Raw genomic sequence first — 25049 nt, 5'->3', positions numbered from 1 at the left:
AGCCGATTTATTGAATGTTCACTAGTTCCAGTAGACTTTTCATTTTGTTCTTCAAGGTTTGCTGAGTAGACAGTTACATTGTCTTTGAATTTCCACTTCTTTTTATAATGATGACCTCTTTCTTTGTGTCTTATAATAGCTGTTAATTTTCTAAACACCATTTAAAACTTTTTTTACGGTTTATTGATTTTAGAGAGAGAAGGAGTGAGAGAGAGAGAAACATCAGTCAGTTGCCTCTTGTATGCACCTGACTGGAGATCGAACCAGCAACCTAGATATGTGCCCTGACCGAGAATCAAACCCATGGCCCTTCGATGTATGGGACAATGCTCCAACAACTGAGCCACACTGGCCAGGGCACCATTTAAAACTTTTAAGTAATAATTGTGGACTATTGGTTTTATTTTTTATTTTAATGGGAATGCCTTTAGCTTTCCATCATTAAACATTGGACGGCCCTGGCCGGTTTGGCTCAGTGGTTAGAGCATCGGCCTGCGGTCCAGAGAGACCCCGGTTCAGTTCCCGCTAAGGGCATGTACCTCGGTTGCAGTTTGTCCCCGGCCTGGTTGGTCGTGCGGATGGCAGCCACTCAATGTGTCCCTTTCACGTCGATGTTTCTCTCTCTCTCTCCCTTCCTCTCTCTCCCTCCCACTCTGTCTGAACAAAAAATGGAAAAAAATGTCCTCGGGTGAGGATAAAACAACAACAACAACAACAAAAAAACATTGGATGAAATGTTGGTTTAAGGTATTTTCAACATTTTTAGGACTAAGTGTTGTATTTTATTTTATGTGTTTTTATATTAATTCTTTTATCTTGTTCCTTCATCTAGGCCTATTATGGGTTTCTATAATTGTCTTTCTTTCTAACCTTTTGAGAGTGTAAAACAAGTTTTTATCTTTTTCTTCAGATTCTTACATTAAATTAACTTCAGTGGAATTATCTTCCTTTCAGTCTACTGGGTGCTTTATTTTTCTTGGTTTTATAGTATTTTTTCTGCCTGCCTCATTTAGGATTTTCTTTTTATCATTATTAGTCCTTCTTGGATGGAAGACAGAGCAATTCATCTCCGGGTTTGACAACAAGCAGTGTGGGTAATTGCTCTTAGCTCATAGCGCATCACATCCAGGGAACCTGACGGTCTCAACAGAGATGCTGAGCAGCACTCAGGGCTAAGCATCAGATTAACACAGTAGCAGACAGTACAAGCCATAAGAGATAGTACTGATACAAGTAATTCCATTCGATGTAGATGAAAAGTTCAAATATTCAGCTACCCTTGCATGATTATAAAGTCAAGTCCCTGCTGATCTACATCTGATTGACAGGCAGAGCACCTGGCTTCCTTTCCTTTACACGGATGGCCATCATGGACGGCTTCCCCGCTGGGAGGTGCCCTGTTCTCGCTCCCCTGCCCTTCATTCTGACTCTTGCATTGATGGAGAAGAAGAAACACCCTACAGGCTAGCTAGCCCTGTGCCAGTTCCCATCTCTGTCAATCCCTTCCATGCCAACAATGTTGTGCTTGGCAGGATCGTAGCTCTCTGTATACAGTGCCCTAGCTCCTGTCCTCGCATTTTCTGATGTTATTTGACATAAGCAGAATGAAAATAACTTTTAAGAGAGACAAAAGGTATGACCTTGTACTCTGCATCAGAAGTTCACTGTCTTTGAAATTTCATAAAACAGCAAAACTTCAAAAAATTTAGAATGTAGAGATCAATATTTTATTTTTCCCAAAAGGATGTTTTCAACTATTATCTGTTTATTTATTTATCTATCCATTCAGCATTCAACAAGTAGTTACTGAGTGCCTGTGATGTGCTGGGTGCTGGGGGTATTATAGAGAGGAAGGGCCAGCACCTGCCCACCCAGTGCCCACCTCATTGTTAGGAAGTAAAGCATCATTCCCCAAACCGCATAAACAAGTATAAAATTACAACTAAGCATATGAGAGATACGGGTATATAGCAGAAGACAGGACAATAACGGTTTTATTGAGGGAAATGATGAGGAATTACTTTAAAGAATGAGTAGAGGCCATCTCTCTTACTTTATATGATAAAATAGAATTTTAACACCAGAAGTGAAGGGCTTAATCCTAGAAGAAAGGACATCCCTTTATATTGAATTTGCATTTTGAAAGCATGATCATGTTCTTCACATTTTGCTTACATTTGGATGTGGGTTTTTAGGGACAGTATTGGGTCTTGTTATTCCAGCTGCACATGGGTAGAGTTGCCACAGTGTCCTGTTCAATAGATAATCAGGTATCTGATTTTCTGTTAAAAACAACAGCCAAGCCTGGCTGGTGTTGCTCAGTGGATTGAGCGTCGTCCCATGGACTGAGTGGTCCTGGTTCGATTCCCGGTCAGGGCATATGCCCAGGTTGTAGGCTCAATCCTCAGTGAGGAATGTGAGGAGGCAGCTAGTCGATGTTTCTTTCTCACATCAATGTTTCTATCTCTTTCTCCCTTCCTCTCTCTCTTTAAGAAATCAATAAGAAAAAACATTTTAAAAAACAACAAACCAAAACACTATGACACGAGGTTATAGTCAATGTTTCTTTCTCACATCAATGTTTCTCTCTCTCTCTCCCTCTCTCTCTAGGAAATCAATAAGAAAAAAACATATTTTAAAAAACAACAAACCAAAACACTATGACACGAGGTTATGGGGCTGCATACAGGCCTGGAAAGTAGTGTGTGGGCAATGCAGCCCGGAAGACAAACAGGGCAGCTGAGATGAGGGAATAAAGTCCTTGTATATAGGAATATAGAATGGGGAGTATAACTCCTACTGTCTTTACTTCTCAGGAATGGATTGCTCTTTGCTGTGTATTAGGATTACACATACAATTTCTTTACGAATTCAAGAGTTGTTTGTTATTTTTTATTTTTATTTTAAAATATGTTTTATTGATTTTTTCTTAAGGGAGAGAGAGATGGGAACATCAATGTGAGAGAGAAACATCGATCAGCTGCTTCCTGCACGCCCCCTACCAGGGATCGAGTCAGAAACCCAGGCATGTGCTCTGACCAGGAATCAATCAGGACCTCTCAGTGCATGGGAGGACACTCAATCCACTGAGCCACACCAGCTGGGCATATTTGTTTCTTTTTAAAAGAAAAACAAAAGAACTAGAAGTCATCAATGTAAAGTATCATCTCTTGAAAAAAATCTGTACTGGCCAGCATGTGCAAGTAAGAGGTCACTGGGGAATACTTTATGGTGTGTTACCTAAAAAGAAAATATAAAAATGTATTGAAAGTGTATATATTAAAGATGCTGATAGATGTCATAAAAATAATTGAAATTGAAAAGTTATAGATGGGAGGATGATACAGGAAGATATAAGGATGGTAACTGGAGAGTATTTTCTATGCCAAACCTCCATTTCTATGAGGATTCTCTAAGCAAGATTCAAATCTTGTCATTCTTGAGAGTTTTGAGGATAAATGCAAGCATAAGTTATAGATAGAAGCTTCTGAATATGTGGGAGGGTTACTTCTATCTGAGAATAAACCATATCAACTGGAGAAAAAAAAATACAGAGTGACGGTAGCAATTCAAATTTCCATTACAAGAGGAAATGGCCTGAGTCCTGTTCATGATATACAAGTAAATATGTGCTTACAATGGGATCTTATGTAAAAGAAATGGAAACGTGTTACAAAGCACAGTGAAAAGTGGGTTATTGCAAATGAGTCATAACACCTGTGTAGCGGGGAAAAGGAGGAGAAAATTCTATGGTATGGATTCCAGAAGCACGTCTCTGACATCCAAATGTTAGAGCTGTAGGAAATACATAGATGGTGATTTCAGGGTTTGCTTTTTATTTGTGAGAATTTACTTTTAGAGCACAGCTGTCTGAGACATTTTTAACTTTATTTTCTTAACCAGCTTTCCTTTCTAATCCACTGCTGGGAAGTAACTTAAGCCAATTTGGTCATTTGCAATTGTCAGGAACAATTGGGGAAGCGTATTTCAGTGGCCTTCAATACTTAGAGGTAGATGACACCTTGTTCAGGTTGGAGGGGTGCTCTTGTCCCCAAGTCTCCAACTCAAAGTGTGCTTCAAAGAAAGGAAGTCTCAGATTGAACCCTGCTACTCATAGAGTTTATGTGGAGCACATGACTTAAAACAAGTCTAACGTCTTAAGACCTGCTCTAGAAGCTTGTTGCAATCCCAGCTCTGTTCTTTTGGGAATCCGACTAGCCTCCGTTGGAAGGTTCCTTTGGGGGAGATATGGCAATATTCATGGTCAGACTCAATTGATCTTCCTATTGGAATCACATAAAAAGATAGACTCTTTCTATAAGCTATTTACCAAAGGACTGGTAAAAACCCAGAGTCTAGAGAGACAAAGGTATAATTATTGGGATACTTTAATATGGAGATTTTCCTGTTTTGTTCATACAGTGGTGGAGGTGTGAGTACAATATTTCTATTTTCTTCAGATATTTTGAACACTACTCATTCCATCAGTGAAAAACTGTGTCAATATCCATGATGCTAACTAACCAACCATTTGTATTGATGAGAGATGTTAGCTAAGAGCTCAAGTAGCTATCTTTGCAGTTTGAGCTTCCATTGGAGTACATGAAATGCTCCATAAGCATCCTTAGCCTCTATGGTCTCTATTGGAGTACTTCAGATGTTAACCGACAGCCCCTAAGGTGTAAAATAAGATTAGTATTGACATGCATATCATACTAGACTGAAATATTTCAAGTATTTTTATTTATTTTAATTTTTTTTTCTTTATTGATTTTAGAGGACGAGGGAGAGAGATAGAAACATCTATGAGAGAGAACGTCAAGTGGCCGCCTCTTGCATGCCTCCCACTGGGGACTGGGCCCACAACCTGGGCATGTGCCCTGACCAGGAATCGAACCAGTGACCTGTTGGTGTTTGAGTCAATGCTCAACCACTGAGCCATACTGACCTGGCTCAAAGGTAAATTATATAGGACCGATGGCTTTATTGGTGATTTCTACCAAGTATTTAAAGAAGAATTAATACCAATTCTTCACAAATTTCCAAAAAAATAGAAGAGGTGGGAGAACTCATTTTACAAAGCCAGCATTACCCTCATCCCAAAGCCAGATAAAAGAAAACTACAGGTCAAAAAGAAAGTTACAGGTCAATATTCCTGATACATAGATGCAAAAGTCCTCAACAAAATATTAGCAAACTGAACTCAACAGTACATTGAAAGGATAATACACCAGGATCAAGTGGGATTTATCCCAATGATGCAAGAATGGCTCTATACCTGTATGTCAATCAATATGATACACCACATTAACAAAATGAAGGATAAAAATTAGATGATCAACTCAATAGATTTAGAAAGAACATTTGACATAAGTCAACATTCATTTATGATAACAACTCTCAACAAAGTATAAGGTAATATACCTCAACATAATAAAGGTCATGCATGACAAACTCACAGCTAATATCATACTCAGTGGTGAAAAGCTGAGGATCAGGAACAAGACAAAGATGCTCACTCTCACCACTTTTATTCAACATAGCGTTGGAAGTTCCAGCCAAAACAATTAGGCAAAAGAAAAGGGGAAGAAGGGAAAAAGAAAATAAAGGTCATCCAAATCAAAAAAGAAGTAAAATTCTCTGTTTGCAGTTGATAAAATTTTATGTATGAAAAACCTAATGCCTCCACCAAAAAACTATTAGAACTAATCAATGAGTTCAATAATGTTACAGGATACAAAATCAAAACACAAAAATTTTGTTGCTTTTCTGTAAACTAATACTCAGTGGTGAAAAGCTGAGGATCAGGAACAAGACAAAGTAAACTAATAAACTATCAGTAAGAAATTAAGAAAACTATCTCATTTACATTATCATAAAAAATACTTAGGAATAAATTTAACTGAGGAGGTGAAAGACTATACACTAAAAACTATAAAAATGCTCAGTATGGCTCACTGGTTGAACACTGACCCATGCACCAGGAGGTCGCTGGTTTGATTCCCAGTTGGGGCACAAGCTCAGGTTTTGGACCTAATCTCCAGTATGGGGCATGCAGGAGGCAGCCAATCGATGTTCTCGCTCATAGATGTTTCTATCTCTCTCTCTCTCTCTAAAATCAATAAAAATAAAATATTTTTAAAAAACTAGAAAAAATTATAAAAGATATTGAAGACATAAATAAATGGAAAGATATCCCATGTTCATGGATTGGAAGAATTAATATTGTTAAAATTTCCATACTACCCAAAATGATCTACAGATTCAATGTAATTCTATCAAAATTCCAGGGGCATTTATTCATATAAAAAGAAAAAAAAATCTTAAAATTTTTAATCTGAATAGCCAAAGCAATCTTGAGAAAGATGAATAAAGCTCAAGGCATCAAACTTCCTAATTTCAAACTGTAGTAATCAAAACAGTATGATATTGGCATAAAACAGATACATAGATCAATGGAACAGAATAGAAAGCCCTGAAATAAATTCGTGTATATATGGTCAATTAATTTTCAACAAAGGATGCAAAAATATGCAATGAGGAAATGATAGTCTCAATAAATGTCGTGAAAACTGAATAGCCACATGCGAAAGAATGAAACTGGATTCATATTTTACATCATGATAAAAATCAACTCAAATGGATTAAAGACTTGAATGGAAGACCCAAAATCATAAAACTCCCAGAAGAGGGGGTAAGCTCCTTGACAAGGGGTTTGAGTGATGATTTTTATTTTTATTTTTTAGTTTTGACACCAAAAGCAAAGGCAATAAAAGCAAATAAACAAGTGGAACTATATCAAACTAAAAAGTTTATACTCAGCAAAGGAAACCAACAAAATGAAAAGGCAATCTGTGGAATGGGAGAAATATTTTCAAACCACATATTTAATAAGGGGTTAATATCCAAAGTATACAAGGGGCTTATGCAATTCAATAGAAAAAATAAAAATAAAACAACCCAATTGAAAAATAGGCAAAGAAATGGGGAGAGATTGATAAACAGAGTAAAAACTTTAAATTATAAGATGAAAAAGATCTGAGGATCTAATGTATAAAGTGACTGTAGTTGATAGATATGTTTTGTATAATTGAAATCTGCGGAGAGAGGAGAACTTAAATGTTCTAACGTACATAAAAAGGTAAAGATGTGGGGTGATGGATGTGTTAATTGACTTGATGAGTGGATCCTTTCACAATGTGTGTATGAAATCATCACATACACTTTGAACATCTCACAGTTTTGTCAGTTATACCTCAATAAAGCTGAAAAAGTAAATTATAAACAACATGTAACGCCCTTTTATCTATCATTTATTTGTCTTTTTATTTATTTTTTATTTTTATTTTTTAATCCTCACCCGAGGATATTTTTTCCATTTATCTTTAGATAGAGTGAAAGGGAGGGGAAGGAAGGAGAGAGAGAAACATCGATGTAAGAGAGACACATCGATTGGTGGCCTCTCGCACAACCCCCACCAGGGCCGGGGACGAACCGCAACCAAGGTACATGCCCTTGGCTGGAATTGAACCCATGACTCTTTGGTCTGCGGGCCAACGCTCTACCGCTGAGCCAAACCGGCCAGGGCTGTCTTTTTATCTTTTATAAATGTGTTACTATGTTAATCTCTCAAGAAATTAAGGGAAGTATAATAGGGAAATAATGATTTCTCCCCCTCCCCCATAATAATGTTCCTTGAGCAACAACTTGAGTTTACTCCAGGTAATCTATAAAGTTGTAGAGACTGTTTAAGTTTCCAGACATTAGCATGGGCTCTCAAGAAACTATCATGTAAGACTACTACCAAGGAAACTGGATGGCAGGATACATTCTCTGTTTGATTTCTAGCAAAACTAGAAATTGAGCAGTGAATTGGATCAATAATTGCACCCTCCAGGCTGTGATACTGTCCTTTTCCCTTCTTAGAAAGTACTAATGAGCAGGTATAGTTCTCTAATATAGTTCCCAGCATCTATTTTAAATGGTAGAATTTAGGTTATTAATGATTATATAATTTATTTAATGTCCTGGACAGTTTTTCTCAGTGGTTAGAGTATCGGCCTGCTGACCAAAGAGTCATGGGTTCGATTCCTGGTCAAGGGCACGTACTTCCGTTGCAGATTCAATCTCGGCCCCAGTCAGGGTCATGCAGGAGGCAATCAATCAATATGTCTCTCTGACATTGATGTTTCTCTCTGTCTCCCTCCCTCCCATTCTATCTAAAAAAAAATCAGTGGAAGGATATCCTCAGGTGAGGATTAAAAGATAAAAAGAAATAAAATTCCTTAATTTTTTTTTTTTGGTACGTGCCCCTAGTGGGAACTGAACCCAGGACTCTCTGGTCTGCAGGCCGACACTCCAACCACTGAGCCAAACCGGCCAGGGCTATAATTCCTTAATTTTTTTATTTCACTCTGTATGTAGAATAGAGACTTAGATTCTCTGAGTATTTCACCAATTGCAAAAGCATTGAAAATGTAAATGTTTCATTTAAGTATTCCCACAGTAACCTCATATTAGGTTGCAGTTGTGGATGGAGAACCACCTGGGGGATGTGTTGACACAAACGGCTAAGCCCCATCCAGACAATATGCCAGCGACAAGCGTAGAAGTGTAACGTGTAGATGTGATGGAAATAGTTAGCAGCTCAAGTAAAGGATGCTTTTTTCTCCTCTGCCTTTGCAAAAACTATGTGTAAGTGAAGTTTTCTAAAATTGTCACGAATGAGAGAGAAGTTGGGTGTGGAAAACCACCTTCTCAGACAGAAAGGAGAAATATTCAAGTATGGGGAGAAAAGAAGGCTGGTAGGAGAAACCTAAGAACTGAGATATAAGTGAAAATTATGCCTTGTAACTGAGGCTAGCTGACTTCGCACATGCAATATTAGAGCAATTAATAAGTGTGTAACTAGACCCTTGAATATAATGAATATGTGATTAGTCAGCTTATGCATTGTTAAAAAACATTTTAGATCTCAGGGTTTAGCTCTCTTGAGTTGTTGAAGAGCCATCGAAAATTAAATAAACATAAGAGCATATGTTAAATGAGCTATTACATGGCTTCATATATGATGGTGATGTTATTTGGTGAATTTTATTATGTGAATTTTTTAAATGCTATAGGAAGAAAATCAAACCTTTGGAACAGAGTGGAGAAACATATTCAGATTTTAATTCTTAACTCATTAATTACCTAAATAAAACTTTAGATTTAAACCAGAAACTTATAAATTTCTTATCACAAGCATTAAGTAAACTGAATTTTTTTACTCCTTTAAAAATGTCAAGAACTCAAGTGAGTGTACTTTATTTTAAATTAGAACAAAATAATCAATATGATAAAACATTGTTTTTTTGGTTTGTCTTTGTTTTTTAAGAAAGTGCGTCACAGTTTTATGGAGACTGATGAATTAGAGAATGGAAGGAGACAGAAAGTATTGACACTATTTTGTCATGGTTATTTGAATTTGTTTTTTATTGTGATAATGGTATTTGTGTAATAGAAAAAGATAAGTTTCCCACTATTACTGGTAATCATCAAAAATGTTTAAAAGGGAGAGACAAATTTTAAGGAACGTAAACAGCAGTGTTTCTGTATGTTTGGTGGACCAGCCGTGCTGGGCAGGGTTAGGCTGGTTAGCAGGGAGGTTAATGCTGCTGCCCTCCGGGTTCTCCAGGGTAGTTGAATGTCACGGTTGGCTGTGCCCCTTTCTTTCATTGTCCAGGATGCAGTGTAACGCTGTGCTCACTCCTCACCCCGTTTCTGCCCCGCCCCCATGTCTCCGCAGATCATTTTGTGCTTCTCTCCAGTTGGTCGCACGCTGAGAGTTAGAGCTCGGAAGTTCCCAGCCATAGTTAACTGCGCGGCTATTGACTGGTTTCATGCATGGCCGCAGGAGGCTCTGGCCTCAGTCAGCAGGAGGTTCATTGAGGACATCAAGGGGATTGAGGTATGTCGTGTCAGTCTCTGCACATCTCACACACACACACACACACACACACACACACACGCACTCACTCTCACTCACTCCGACCAAAAGTTCTTAATACATGTTTTCCAAATTACACCTCCTATCAGAAAGTTGTCCTAGTTTATTGAAGCTGATAAGATTATCTCTGTTAGTTCACATTTTATGGAATATGATGGTTTACACCAAGTTGCGATGTGTGCATGTGTGTGTGCCCGTGCACATGCACACACACATGCGCGCACGCGCACACACACTCCCATACAGTGCGTGAGCATGTTCTGACTCATGCCCTGACTCACGAGAAGGCCAGGCTCATTATTTCCTTGATTCATAACAGGGCTTACTGAATATAAATCCTTTAAGTCCACAGCTAAAATCCCAAACAAAAAACTAGCCACCCATAGCCGTGCAGGGCTTGATCTTAACAAAGGAAGGCAGTTAGTTGGGATTTTTCTCATTACAGTATTGACAGGTGAAAAATCAGCCCCCTAAATTCAGCATTCACTAAGTCAGATCAAGAATCTGCCTCTTTGTTTTATGGGTTTATGTTTTATAGGTCTTGTTTGCCATTTGATCATAGGAGATTTGCCCCTCCCAGTGCATTTTAAAATGGTTCATGAAACCAAAATAAAAACTTCAAGGGTTCGGATTTAAAGGCAAAAGGATAGTAAATATGGAAGTCTCATTGAGACGTCCTAGAAATGAAGTTGGATTTGTGTGTAGCACCTTTCTGATGAGGTCGTTTGGAGGGTGACGATTGCAGACGTTGCCCATGAGGTCTGTGTTCGGGTCCCGCGGACAGGTGAGGCGAAGAGGTGCCTGGCATAGGCTGGACATTCAGAGTGCTTCCGTGTCTTCCTGAAGAGTCAAAGGAAGCCCACATCATGGGAACTAACACTAACATTAGGTAAAAGCCCATCAGATATAGTTTATAATTTAATATCAGGAAAACCGTTACATATGACAAATAATAGTCGCAATTATTAACACAAATTTCTTAGGCTACCCCTAGGTTCATTGCATTCCTGAAATTATGTAGGGCTTTATTTTATCATCTAATCATTACAAGAAGGGTTCAAAATACCAATTTATTAGAGGGAGAGAGTCGGTATGTATCTTTTGGTTGCAAAATTCTGTTTCATCCCGTTCATGGCATCAGGCTGGTTTGGGGAAGAGAAAGCCCAGGACACTTGATGTCAGTGTCTCACATGGGAGGAGATGAGAGCTAGTAGCCTGGTTTAAATTAGTGTTGAGCACCATGCTTGTGTAAGTTCCTTGCCTTTGCCGTTCTGGCTCAGGCTTTGTTATGTCCAAGTAGGTGCCACTCTGAAAACAGTTACTACAGAAGGAGCTTCGAAATGCCAGTGACCATTGACATCTGCTGGACGAAGCAGGACTTGCATCATTTTAAGTCCAGAGGGCTCCTGGCAGATGTTCAACTCCATCCCGTGGTGTCGTGACGCCTCCTATCGGATGCCGAGTGCCACAGAGAATCTGAAAAGCACTTTACCACTTCAACGGGGCTGAATTATGCCTGGAAACAAATTAGCCAGATGATTTCCGTTCAGTGCAGTGTGCTTATTTAACTCTCCCTCCTTCCTAATTTGTTACTCAGGAGCAATAATTATAATTCAAAGTGCAACTCGTCCGTGTTCTTCTGAATACGTGTGGTGCCTTTTCTGTAGAGGTCAAAAATAGCATTTCGATGTTTTGCATGAGCACTAATTTGACCACTTTCTTAGTTTTAATATCCATTATTAAGAGTGAAAGTTATCAGCATAATTTGGGTACTTCTTAATTATCGACCTCGTTTGCTGAGTGTAAGGTACTTACCCAAGGTGACCGCCTTTAGCCACAGAGAAAGGCAGGCGGTTTGCTGGGTGTTGACGTGTAATTTGCAGTCAGTACGCACGCAGCACCCAGGAGTGTGGGCTGGCTGCATCTATGTAAATGTCTGTGCTACTTTTCTGTTACCTGGTTTTGAACTAAATGACAGCTGACAGAATGACCAGAATAGCTAGACACTTCAACACTGCTGGGTATTTATCTGAAGACTGTCAACACATGCTCCTCCTCATGGGAGATTTGGAAACGGAGATGGGACGGTGTGGTGCAAGGAGAGAGAGAAGGGGGCATCCCTGGAAGTGGGGTCCCAAGTAAACATTGGGAGGAGACCTTACTGAGAAGCACATTCAAGAAAAAAGGCAAGAGAAACAGGTGTTAGAAGGCTAGCCCCGTTTTTGCTTTTCAAATAAAAAAGGAGACGCACTTGAGAGTCGGCTCTGATGAAAGGGGACATTATGAGAGGTAATGACAAGATGAGCTCTGGCTGAGGAGTGGGGTTGGCATTGGAAGGGGTAGAACAAAGATCTGAGCAAGGTGGAGAAGCATGTTAACGCAACTTAAAAATAATTACACAAGCTCAGTATCGTCAGCATTTTCGATAAAATGTCATCACTCCACTTGCCATATGTCTTCTATCCAGACCGTATTGCAGGGTTTGGTAACATACAGATGGCATATTTGACTCCCATTTTCTCCAAACCAACTGTAGAAAACATCCACTCTAAGAGGAAAGTGATTTTACTGCTGTATTTAAAAATGGATTTCTTCAGTCCGGCCGGTGCGGCTCAGTGGTTGAGCATCGACCCATGCACCAAGAGGTTCCCAGTTCAGTTCCCGGTCAGAACACATGCACACTGGTCTACTGTCCACCAGATATTACTTGCTCTGTGCATGGGGATCGAACTCAGAAGAGAACTGTGAGAAGCAACAGAAGGCTGCTTTCCAGGGCTTTGGCTGCTATGGAAACTTCAGGAATCCCCTCTATCTCAACAGTAGGGTCCAGTTTTTATAGCTGCCCAGGAACCTGGACATGCTGTTAAGCCAAAAGTTTAGCTAAGTCAAGTGGAGGCATCACCACCTCCAACGTGTAGCTCTGTGGCTCTCCCCTAGTGCCAGCCTCACCCGGCAGCTACACCATCTCCTGCCTCACCTTTTTGCCATAAGAGGGGTGGCTGGGCTCTGTTTCACCTGCTCACAGCCGCAGTCCTCAGCTGCTGCTTTGTTTTAATGTTCTGTCCAAGAACCAGTGAAGTTACTGTTTCCAGTGACTGGAAACTCATCTGGAAGCTTACTGGCTTTGGCTGGACTTGATCTCGCCTTTGACTCAGGCTTGGTCTCTAAAAGACAAAGAATTAAAAGCACGAGCAAACTAACAACAAAATGCATCCACCAAAGTAACAAACAAACACAAAAAATTGCATAAGACTTGTAAAACGGGGTTTGGTGCTCCATCTAACATTTGTGGCTGCTCTGTCTGGTGGTAGTAATCTGGCTGGGCCTCCTGTTGGTTTGCTGTTACCACCACCCATGACAGAAGTAACGCATTCGCATTGCTTGCCACCTCCAAGCACCCACCTTCCAAGGCAGCCTCAGTTTCCCTGTTGCACAGGTGAGGAGATGGAGGCGCAGGATCGATCGCTCAGCAGGTAAGGCCCATGCACACTGGGACACGAGAACCCGTAGTCTTAAATCCTGCTTTTCATGATTGCACAAATGTTTCACTGTTCTGAAAGAGGAATGAAAGGAAGGAAAGACACAGAGTGAAAAGAAGTAATGAAAGTTTAAGGTTTGATTTTGTGGGCAGAAGGAGAAAGTACAGGGAATGCAATAATTTGCCCAACTTTACAGAACTGGAAATCCAATCCAGGTTCGAGGGTTCCAACCCCACATCTCCTGCTGCCTGCTGAATCTTGCTCTGGAAGCCAGGCAGCACCTGCAAGAGCTTAGGAGAGGGGCTTAGGTGCAATACTCTCGTGTTCTGCATTATTCAATTTCCTTCCATAAACCAACCTGACAGCCACGAGTATCTAATGAATATATTCTCTGCTTTTACCAGCCTCAAAAGGGACTAAAAAGTACAAATAATTTTATAACTCAGCAGTTTGGAATTGTTAAAATATTAATATAAGTATAATATGTACACTTTCCTATATCAGTTATATTTCAATAAAGCTTTAAAATAAAAATAAATAAATAGAACAGAAGTAATTCCTGAGAAAAACTTTCAAGATAGACAGTAGGTATAAGACATTATATGCGCCCTGGTCGGTTTGGCTCAGCAGTTAGAGCATCAGCCTGTGGTCCAGAGAGACCCGGGTTCGGTTCCCGCTAAGGGCATGTACCTCGGTTGCAGTTTGTCCCCGGCCCTGGTTGGTCGTGTGGGTGGCAGCCACTCGATGTGTCCCTTTCACGTCGATGTTTCTCTCTCTCTCTCCCTCCTATTCTATCTGAACAAAAAATGGAAAAATGTCCTCGAGTGAGGATTAAAAAGGAAAAAAAAGACATTATATGCTACAAAGGTATCCTAAGTTAAACATAAGAAAGGGAAATCATTTTCTTTCACCTGCCTCCTCTTTTGAGTATAATACTTTTGAAAGTCCAAATGTAAAAGTACAGACCTGTACAATCTTCGTTGCTGGTCTTGGGAAGGTTTAAATCCTATGTAACACAATGTTTGTGTTCTGGCCTCAGATATTGGCCTGTGTTCGAATTTTGCTGTTTGTCATTCTTAACCATAGGGACATCCTGGGCCTTTGCTCTGTGACCTGGGCTGAAGTTCTCGGTGTGGCAGCAACTGCCAGCAGCCGGGGACCGTCACACCAAGTAACAGGGAGCTGTGCTTGTTTTTCTGTTTACAGCGAGCCAACCGAGAGAGGAGAAACGAGTTCCTCTTTATTAATGTGAAGAAATCGCAGTTTGAATTTTGCATTTGGTTATGTGTTGAATACAACATTGTTTTCCTTGGATTTATAACCATTTGATAGTGACACAGTGTTTTCTGCCTTCACCATGATTGGCTGCCAAATAGCTACGGAATGGGGTCAACTGGTGTTCACTTAGGGGCCAAATGTAGCAGGAATGATGTCCTTTGCTCTCACGTCAAAAAGTGAAAAATACAGCGTCGCATGGCCGTCCCTGCAGCAGCCCAGCCGCCATCTCCTCCCTGCCCGCCCCCACCCCAAAGAAAACTGGAGAGAAATGAATGGCAGAATAAATAATTTATGCTAATGAAATTACTGCAATTAGTAGTTCTACAATGACCCTTTAAAAGCCACAGCTGTTAATGTCAGGAAGTGCTGTCACTACTGACCTTATCATAAGAGAAAGTGACAAATTGAGAATGCAGGGAAGACCAGGCATCAAAGAGGTCTGTTCTGGAACGATTAGAGTTTTCTGAAAAACAGTGTGAATTACAACCAGCTGCTCCCTGGCTCGGCGAGGCTCCCATGCTGTGCCATTTTGTTAAGCCCGATAACAATAGTTATTTTGCCCCATTGAGACAAGTTGTCTCGGGCCACTTCCAGCTCCACCGGAAACCACTTCTTCCACCGCGGATTTACAAGTGACACTGTTTTAAAGAGAGCCCTCAGGGCAGCCCTGGAACCTCCGAATGGGGTCGTGGTTGGGCAGAGGCCAGGGTTTGCTCCCTTGTTTCCCTCCGTAAGGAGGTTGCACTTGGCTGGGAGGTATTTATCTATATTCTAGAAGGATGTGTGCACCCTTTCAGTTCACATTACAAGACAGAACAGGGGTGAATTTCCACCCATGTTTATATTGTAGTCAGGCTGTTTTAAAAAATTAAATGCCCAAGGGGATATAATTTCCAATGAGTTTATATCACTTCCTTATACATCCCCATTTCCGAGTTCACCGGTTGGAAATCTACACAGGTCTTGGATCTACTACAAACGAAGAATATTCAGGATTTGTATTCAAGATGTAATTTTTGCTTGAAAAACTTGTTACTAGTGAAATGGATTTTTAATATGCAGCACAATCCAATGTGTACGTATTTTAAACCCACTCAGGAATTTTTCCGGATTCGGAAAGCCGTGTGTGTAGACGGTGCTCAGGAACAGTGGTTTTTCACCAGCAAGTGCTGGCCTGTCCCCCCCCCCCCCCCCCCCCCCCCCCGTGCACTCCCAGTGCCCATATTAATGGTGCAGGTTTGAGGCGTTTAACTGCATCACCAGCCACTTGTGCACAATTTTCCCAAAGAGGTCTGAGTGTTATTGACAACACTTTGGTAAATTATGTGTGACTTTCCTAAGAGTTGGTGTAGCTCATTTAATTCATATTAATTGATTTTTAGGCTTCCCTTGATTAATTGAACCTGGTTCATCTTGTACAGAATGCAATAAATAATCATTAAAATGAGGGAGATGTGGCTGTACAAATTAAAAAGTTAACTACTTCAGAAGTCACAGAGGACAAAACAGAAGACTGCATCGTGGGGCGGGGGCAGGGTTCTCCAGGGAACCTGCAGGGGAGGGGGGTGCGTTCGTTTTTTGTTTCCTCTAAATAAGAAGATAACTGATCATGGTATTTTTCTCCCAGAAGCAGTGACTTTTATACATTACCATCCAGTTTGTTTTTGCATGAATGCTTATAAAAGTGGGTTTCTCAGTTTTTGGCTTTTTTTTTTCTTTTTCTTTTTAGTGACTGCAGACTTGTTGGTTTACTTTGCCTAAAGTTGAGTTTGAAAGCAACGCCACAGAAGTCTCTTCGAGTTCTGTGTCTCGGGTTTCTCCGTTTTGTCTTTCTCACACTTGATAGATAAAAATCAAGTTGTGAGAAGTAGCGCCATTGTTACGTATTGGCTTTGGGGTTTGGTGGGTGGAGCACATAAAAATCCTCTGCTCACTGGGCAAGAAGAGTTTAGCAAAGCTGAACGCTGTTTTTTGGCCGTCTCTCTAATCCTGTGGTATCTCTTAAAGACTAATTAAGTGTTCCTAGATTCTATTGTAATCTGTTCTGGCTTTTAGAAGAAAAAAAAAAACACTGTATAAATTTGTTTATTTATTTATTTTATTACCTTTTTGTTTTGACTTGAAGGAATTTCACATGCGTTGCAATGTTTGTGTTTTCAGCCCCGGGACAAAGATTCTATTAGCTTTTTCATGACACACGCTCACACCAGCGTCAATGAAATGAGTACCAAGTATTACCAAAACGAGAGAAGATACAACTATACCACCCCAAAGAGTTTTCTGGAACAAATATCCCTGTTTAAGAACCTGTTGAAGAAGAGACAAGATGAGGTATCTCAGAAGAAAGAGCACTTGGTGAACGGCATTCAGAAGCTGAAATCCACAGCCTCTCAGGTATGACCCGGGGTGGATTATTACCTAAGGAAACCTCTGCTCTTAAAATATTTTTTAAAAATTATTTTTGAAGCAGCACTTCAAACCATTTATATACGATATCTAATGCTGCCCTTGCGAGTGTGGCTCTGTTGGTTGAGTGACATCCCCTGTCCCAAGAGTTCACAGGTTTGATTCCCAGTCAGGGCACATGCCTGGGTTTGGGGCTCGATCCCCAGTAGGGGGCATGCAGGAAGCAGCTGACCAACATTGATGTTTCAAAAAAATTTTAAAAGAGACCTAAGGCTAAAATTTTACAGCTTATGAACACACTATTTCTGGTTGCCTAAGCCTCGAAAGGAATCAGCCAAGTGCTCTCTTACTGCTGGTTTGGAGAGACATTTTCTTGGCCTGACCCAGTGCAGGGTGGAGAAGTGTTGAAGGGAACAAGCACAGCAGATCCCCCTCTCTTGTCTCCCACTCTTCAGTGTTCTGGGCTTATTGTCAGGAATTCTGTCACCTGTGGCTGGAACTAGCACCTGTTTTGGTCTCAGATTCTCAACCGTCAGGGAGGGCATCATTTCCTGGTTGATGATGTGATTAGAGTTGATGTGATCAGGGTCCCTAAGTCTAGAAGTTTTCTCCAGTCTTGGTGTCTGGTCTCCTTTTAGCCACCATCGCTCTTAGATGAAAGTATCCAGTGTTGTCGTCATCCTCAGTCATAAGGCCCCTACTACCTTGGAGGACAGTACCTCCAACCTCTAAGAGTAATCAGAGAATTCACATAGGATGCTAATCATGTCTGTGCACCTGTCATCTAATTTCACTGTTAAACAGCAAACAAGTTTCTGACGTAGGTGTTGCTTAAAGCATTTAAGGCCAGAGAGCCAGTAAGGTTGAGGTTTGAAGCCAGTTGGTATTACCCCAAAGCCCACGGACTGTCCGTGGTGCCATGCGGCCTCTCTGACTGCTCACAGAAGTCACAATGAGGGAATATGGAGACTTTGGAGAATGGCACAGCTTTTCTATGCGCCGCCTGGGCCCTGGAGCTGAAGAGACAAACAGTTGTCACTGGGGTGACCTCAAGGCCAGAAATTCCGGTGGGTTTCCCTAGGGTATTGGCCTCAGGGCAGAGTCTCTGGTTTTGTAAGCGATTGGGCCAGTTTTTCCCCCAATGGCGCAGCTGGCCCATCTGTGCCTGGGCTCAAAATAATCCTCGAACTGGTTGGGGAAGCACATATTGGCATCCTTCACTTTGAAGGCCTCTCCGGCCATGTCCTCCCTGCACTCCGTACCAGAGTACCACTTACCTCTTACCCTCCGCACTCCATGTAGCAGGAACGGCCTTGGTGAAACGCCGACCTGTACTGAGCAGGAGTATACGGACAGAGCACTGCCGGGAAAGAGAACCCACAGTGAAGAGGTTTCCCGGTCCGGTCCCAGGACTGAGTGATGTGAAGAATAGTTTCTGGGAAGCCCCCCAAAAGTATACCCATATGTGTGCATCTTTCCTTCCCTTGAAAGGATGTCTTTCTTTACTCTTCCTTTTTATGCGCATTGTCTATGACTCTTTTTCTCATCTTCCTCTTTTCCTTCCCTTTTCTTTCTCGCCCTGTCTCTCCGATTCTGTCTCACTCCACCCAGACCTTTTCCCCAGGAAAGACTTTCCTGGAGTCCTGTTGGGCTAAGAAAGGCGAGTGGTGTTCTGTCATCACCCCATTTACGTGTGGATGAGCCAAGGGGCTGGGGGAGAGGGAGAAAGGACTAGCAGCTCCCTGCCCAGTGCAGGGCTGCCTGGGGTCTCCTGACTCCTCCTCTGGAAGCAGCAGGCGGCAGGTCTGAGAGGGACCCGGAGGAAGCGCTGATTGAGGGACTACTGGCGAGTCCTCTGCATTCGGTTTGTGCATATTGGAAGAGTGGTTGGAATATTTAATCGCTTCTTAAGAGTTTTTCTTTTAATCGGTTTATTAGGCAAAGGAGCATAGTTTCCTATGTGGAAACACCTGCTCCCGCCACATTGAGCCTCTTCAGAGGTCAGCGGAGGTCATCACAGTGACCTAGTGACCTTTCTTCTCAGACAGGTCTCCTGCCCAGGGCCGGAGTCACTTTGGATATTTCGGCCCTAATAGCTTCCTTAGAAACTGAAATCACAGTTCCTTCCTAGTCTCCTGGGATAATTCTTTTGATTATGACTTAGCAACCATTTGCACGTGGCTAGAAAGAACAGAGACACAAACGTGGTTGAGATGTCACCCTGATTCGTGGAGACCGCGGAGTCAGTCCTGCTTGGACTTGGACAGGGCCAGTAGCAGCCGTGATGGAGGCTGTGCTTTTTAGGGAGAGAGTATGTGAAGTGTGTTGAGGTGGGGTCACCAGGGTCCTGGCCTGTGGTAGTGGGATGGCATTCCTCAAGATGGAACCACTAACGTGCTTTTAGCAAGAGTCAAAACAAATGGTTATCATTGTTTTTTGATTTTGCTTCTATGTGTTTTCTTTTTTTCTTTTCTTCTTTTAAAAATGTCCTTATTGATTGTTTAGAGAGAGAGAGACAAACATCAATGTGAGAGAGAAACATCGATTGGCTGCCTCCTGCATGTCCCTCACTGGGGATCGAGCCTGCAACCCAGGCATGTGCCCTGACCGGGAATCAAACCGGGCCCTCTCAGTCCAGGGGACAACGCTCAATCCGCTGAGCCACACTGGCAGAGCTGTGTATTTTTTCTTTGTTAATCCTCACCTAAGGATATGTTTTTCATTAATTTTTTTTTTAGAGAGAGTGAAAGGGAGGGAGAGAGAGACATCGACTGGTTGCCTCCTGACAGCTCCAGGGATAGAACCTGCAGCCCAGGTACGTGCCCTTGACTGGGAGTCGAACCCGTGATCCTTCTGCGCACAGGCCAGTGCTCTAACCACCGAATCACACTGGCCAGAGTGCTTTTATGATTTTAACAAAATAGTAATATTTATACTTCTGTAAAATAAGTGGGGTGAAGAGCTAATTGTCGTGACGTATGAAGTTGCTCTCGTGTGATTCTTAGGGCCGGGTCACCTTCTCCCAGCACTTCTCTTCTGCTTCCGTTGACATGATTCCCGAACTCGGGGACCCAGTGGTACCTCCTCAACCTCACGAAATCCCAACTGAAAAGGTGGGAGAATCATCCTTTAGAGCAGACAGACGATGCCTCACAGAGTCTGAGTTTCACAAGAGCTCAGTGAATTCACATCTGGGACAGTCCTGGGCTTCTGATCTCCACAGGACCCTTGCGGGTTGCCCTGAGTAGGTGTTAAGGTGAATGTCCTATGGGGTGAGGAAAAATCCAGAGGCCATTTTTTAAAAAAATTATCCTCACCCAAGGACATTTTTCCATCTTTGTTCAGACAGAGTGAGAGGAAGAGAGAGAGAGAAAAAAAACATCAATGTGAAGGGGACACATCCAGTGACTGCCTCCCACATGACCCAACCAGGGCTGGGGACGAATCACAACAGAGAATCGAACTCTCCACTCATCGGTCCACAGGCTGCCGCTCCAACAGCTGAGCCAAATCTGCCAGCACAGGAGGAGGCCTTTTCTTATTTTGTGGGAAGAGATAAGAGCGTCTGCAGGCATTTCCATCAAAGTACGTAACTGATTAAGTAAACAGATAACAGCCCAGGAGCACTGATGTCTGCACAGGTCTGAAGCCTCCCGCTGTCTTTTGGAGAAGGAAAACTGGGTTCTTCCAGTTTGTCACCAGGCAAATGTTCCCTGGACTCTGCTGGCTGGAGCCTGAGCTGCGCAGGACCAGGAAACGGGGCGAGGGGGACATGGACGCGCGTGGAGACTGCTCTCAGCCCTTTCTGACTGCGCACGAGGCGTTGAGAAGATAAACTTCCAGTTGGTGCTGACATAAGTTCATGATATTTTCCAGAAAATCACTGAAAAGCATTACTCTGTTTGGTCCTCCATGGCAAAAGATGGGACTGCATTTTTACACACGGGACTAGAGTCAACTCAGGAGAAATAGATGCACTATACAAACTGCTAGGGAATCCCCGATTTCGTCGTAAAATCTAAGCTATGTCTAATGTTTGTTATCAACGCAAGTTACTTCAAAGTAATGACTTTTTTTTTTTCAGGTGGGAGATCTTAAAGCCAGACTTGCCTCTCAAGAAGCCGAGTTGCAACTGAGAAATCAGGATGCCGAAACTCTGATCACCAAGATCGGGCTCCAGACGGAGAAAGTGAGCCGGGAAAAGGCCACCGCAGATGCCGAGGAGCAAAAGGTCAGGCTAATCCTACCATTTGGAGCACGGAGCTATATTTAGCACAAAATAAACCTTAGTAGGTGAACAATTTTGAACAACTTCCTCTCCAAGGAGCATAAAATCTGAAGAATTATTATAGTTACACATGTAACAGCATTTCACACCATGATTACCACTTGACCTTTCTTTACATTATGCATTTTCCCAACCTTTTAGCTCTTTTAATGATATGAAAGAACAATAAATACTGAGCTCATTCAAGCATATAATGGATGTGGATCTTGAACATCAGGCCTATTTGTAATACAGTAAAGGTCACGAAGTCACCTCTGAGGTTTCTAAAGGTTCTCAGTTTTTAGGCAAATTGAACAACTCAATTGTTAACAAAGCCCATTCCGTCACTTTGCAAGATGTTTTTCAAATTTTGCATTTTAATAATACAACTTGACTTTATTATTAAATCCCCAGCTAAATTCGTTCTTTTTGATTCGATGGAGGCTCTGGCACTTTGGATTATGTTTTATTGTTGGAAACAATTGCTTTTACGATGCTATAGAATCTGCCTTCTTTGCACCCAGGTTTCCTGCAATTCTGGAACACATACCACTTCTTTCGCCTTCTAGTTTTACCAGAACTTTAGCTTCGAATGGAAGGGATTTTTTTTCTATGTCTTACTTTTCAAGGGAAATATTACAGTCAACGTAAGATTTAAAATATTTAAAATTTGAATGAATGTATATGTATGAGGTAAATGCTCTTGTTTTAGACAAAGGATTATAATTAGGGTGTAGTTAATGAATAATTGTAAATTGTCACCACTCTCAGAGCCATTGAGTCAGTAGCCACTATTCCGTTATCCCTGCATTTTATGGTCCCAGAAAATATTTGAGTTTTCCCAGTGCTGTTAACATTCATTCATAGACAACTGAGTTGTTTTTCTTTTTCTCTAAATGTGTATTGAGCATGTTTGCCTTTAGCTTGCGCAGCTAAAGACTTGAAACGTATTTTGGAAATCAAAACTCTACATAAATGTTTTTTTGTTTTGTTCTTTTAAATCCTCACCCAAGGGTATTTTCCCATTTATCTTTAGATAGAGTGGAAAGGAAGGAGGGAGGAAGAGAGAGAGAGAAACATCTGTGTGAGAAAGACACATCTATTGATTGCTTCCCACACAACCCCGACCAGAGTGGGGGACCGAACCGCAACAAAGGCACGTGCCCTTGACTGGAATTGAACCTGTGACTTTTTTTTTTTTAATTATGTTTTGCCCGGCCGGTGTGGCTCAGTGGTTGAGTGTCGACCATGCACCAAAAGGTCAGTGATTCAATTCCTGGTCAGAGCACCTGCCCAGGTTATGGGCCTGATCCCCATTCGGGGCCGTGCAGGAGGCAGACAATTGATGTTCTCTCTCATCAATGTTTCTGTCTCTCTCTCCCTCTCCCATCCTCTCTCTTTTTCAAATCAATGAAAAAAAAAATATTTAAAAACAAATTAATGTTTTGAAATGGAAGGTAAGGCACATTTGACATGGCCAATTATTAATTCCTAATTCTGGTAATAAATGTTTCCATTGAGTTACAGATAAGTGAAAGACGTTTTTGAGAGTATATTTGTATATTAAGCAATTAGGTCTCACACACAGTATGATTATTATAAACTTATCCCACCCGGGGGGTGTTTTTCAGGCATTACACAAATAGGTGATATTGTAGTGATGATTGTATTGTAATTTGTCCTCCGGATACCTTTTTGAGATCTTAAAATAGAACAAGTGCTCTGCAGGTATTTTCACATTGTTGCCTGTGAATTCCTAAGGCAAAAGTATTCTCCCAAAGGAGGAAAACGTTTTAGAAAATTAAAACTCCTCTGACAGGTTGTTTTATGAAGTTCTTCAAACACAAAAAAGACACGTATTTTTATATCTAATCCACGCCAAGAAATAACATGATCCTCACAAATATTTTTATTTTATTCATGAGGCTTAATCTAATTATAAATAACAAATACTAACAAAGGCCCCTGTTCTTTCCCTGGCACGGCTCTGAGGACATATGGCAGCCGAGGTGCCCTCATGTAGTTTACACTGTAACGGAGGAGACCGATCAGAGACATGCGACTCATTGATAGACAAGATTATTCTGATATAGTGATAAGGACGCTGGTGAAAATCAAGTAGGTTTAAATTGGGTGGTCACGGAACGAAAGTGTATTTGTAATTAAACCGCATAGAGGCAGGGAATTAATCAATACCGAATATGGGCTGCAGGCTCACACTTGTTACGTGTTCAACAATGTGCTAGATTCTATGTGGTTATTAAAGAGGTGTAGATGGACTCTGTGATCCTATGAAATTGGGTCTCAAGGCTTAATATGCGAGAGGTAATTAAAAAGCCATAAAAGGTACCTTGAGCCCTGGCCGGTTTGACTCAGCAGTTAGAGCATTGGCCTGTGGTCCAGAGACACCCGGGTTCGGTTCCTGCTAAGGGCACGTACCTCGGTTGCAGTTTGTCCCTGGCCCTGGTTGGTCATGCAGGTGGCAGCCACTCGATGTGTCCTTTTCACATCGATGTTTCTCTCTCTCTCTTCCTCTCTCTACCTCCCACTCTACCTGAACAAAATAGGGAGGAATGTCCTCGGGTGAGGATTAAAGAAAAAAATAAAAGGTACCTTGCTACATTTGATATGACGAAGCAAATATTGGGGTTTAGACACTGCCTTGCTGTGCATCATGACAACCATGTAGATAAGCAGGTGGAAGTGGTTGCTTCACATTCGTAAAATAATAAAGGGCTGTTCATGTAACCCCAGCACCATTACAGCTGTGAAAATGAGTTCTTCCATCTTTGACTTTTTAGGTCCAAATTCTAAGGATCCTCTGATCCTTTCCAAGCTGCTTCCTTTGTTGAGTGGAGTGCAGCCCTCATGGGTAGAAGTACCGTCCAAAGTGCAGGCCTCATGCAGTCTCTGCAGCAGTTGGACATTTTCTGGGAGTTTGAATGGGCCTCCAATTTTAGATGTGTTTCTTCCCTAACTATGGGGGAGCTGGATTTTGGAGGACCGTCAGGAATTGCTAACAGTCTGGAGGCAGGTAAAAGCAATATAATAGTTTGCTGGGGCTTTCATAACACATTACCACAGACCTGGAGGCTTTAACAACAGAACTTCATTTTCTCACAGTCCTGGAGGTTGGAATTCAAAGATCAAGGTGTTGACAGGCTTGGTTTCTCCTCTTGGGGAACCTCTCCTCAAGGAGAGGCCTCTTTCATTGGCTTGTAGGTGGCCACCTTCTTGCTGTGCCCTCCCACGATCTTTCAGTTGTGTGTGCACACTCTTGGTATCTCTTGTATATGTCCAGATTTCCTTTATTTTTTATTTATTTATTTTTTTATCCTCACCTGAGGACATTTTTCCATTTTTTGTTCAGATAGAGTGGGAGGGAGAGAGAGGAAGAGAGAGAGAGAGAGAGAGAGAGAGAGAAACATCGACGCGAAAGGGACACATCGAGTGGCTGCCACCCGCACAACCAACCAGGGCCGGGGACAAACTGCAACCGAGGTACATGCCCTTAGTGGGAACCAAACCCAGGTCTCTCTGGACCGCAGGCCGATGCTCTAACCGCTGAGCCAAATTGGTCAGGGCCAGATTTCCTTTATTATAAGGACACCAGCGAGATTGGATGAGGGCC

General features: G+C 41.7%; 1 protein-coding gene across 1 annotated transcript in view; it reads left to right on the top strand.

Moving 5' to 3' along the window:
• The window catches only part of DNAH11 (dynein axonemal heavy chain 11), a 293033-nt gene that overhangs the window by 171156 nt on the left and 96828 nt on the right, over window positions 1-25049 (top strand). Inside the window, 3 exon segments of the mRNA XM_036246718.1 lie at window positions 9788-9949; window positions 16906-17139; window positions 21236-21382. Coding sequence (XP_036102611.1) covers window positions 9788-9949; window positions 16906-17139; window positions 21236-21382 — 543 coding nt within the window.

This window comes from Molossus molossus, unplaced genomic scaffold (assembly GCF_014108415.1).
Source record: "Molossus molossus isolate mMolMol1 unplaced genomic scaffold, mMolMol1.p scaffold_m16_p_7, whole genome shotgun sequence".
Taxonomy (NCBI): domain Eukaryota; kingdom Metazoa; phylum Chordata; class Mammalia; order Chiroptera; family Molossidae; genus Molossus; species Molossus molossus.
The sequence above is the reverse complement of the archived record's forward strand: the minus strand, read 5'-3'. Positions and strand labels throughout refer to the sequence as shown.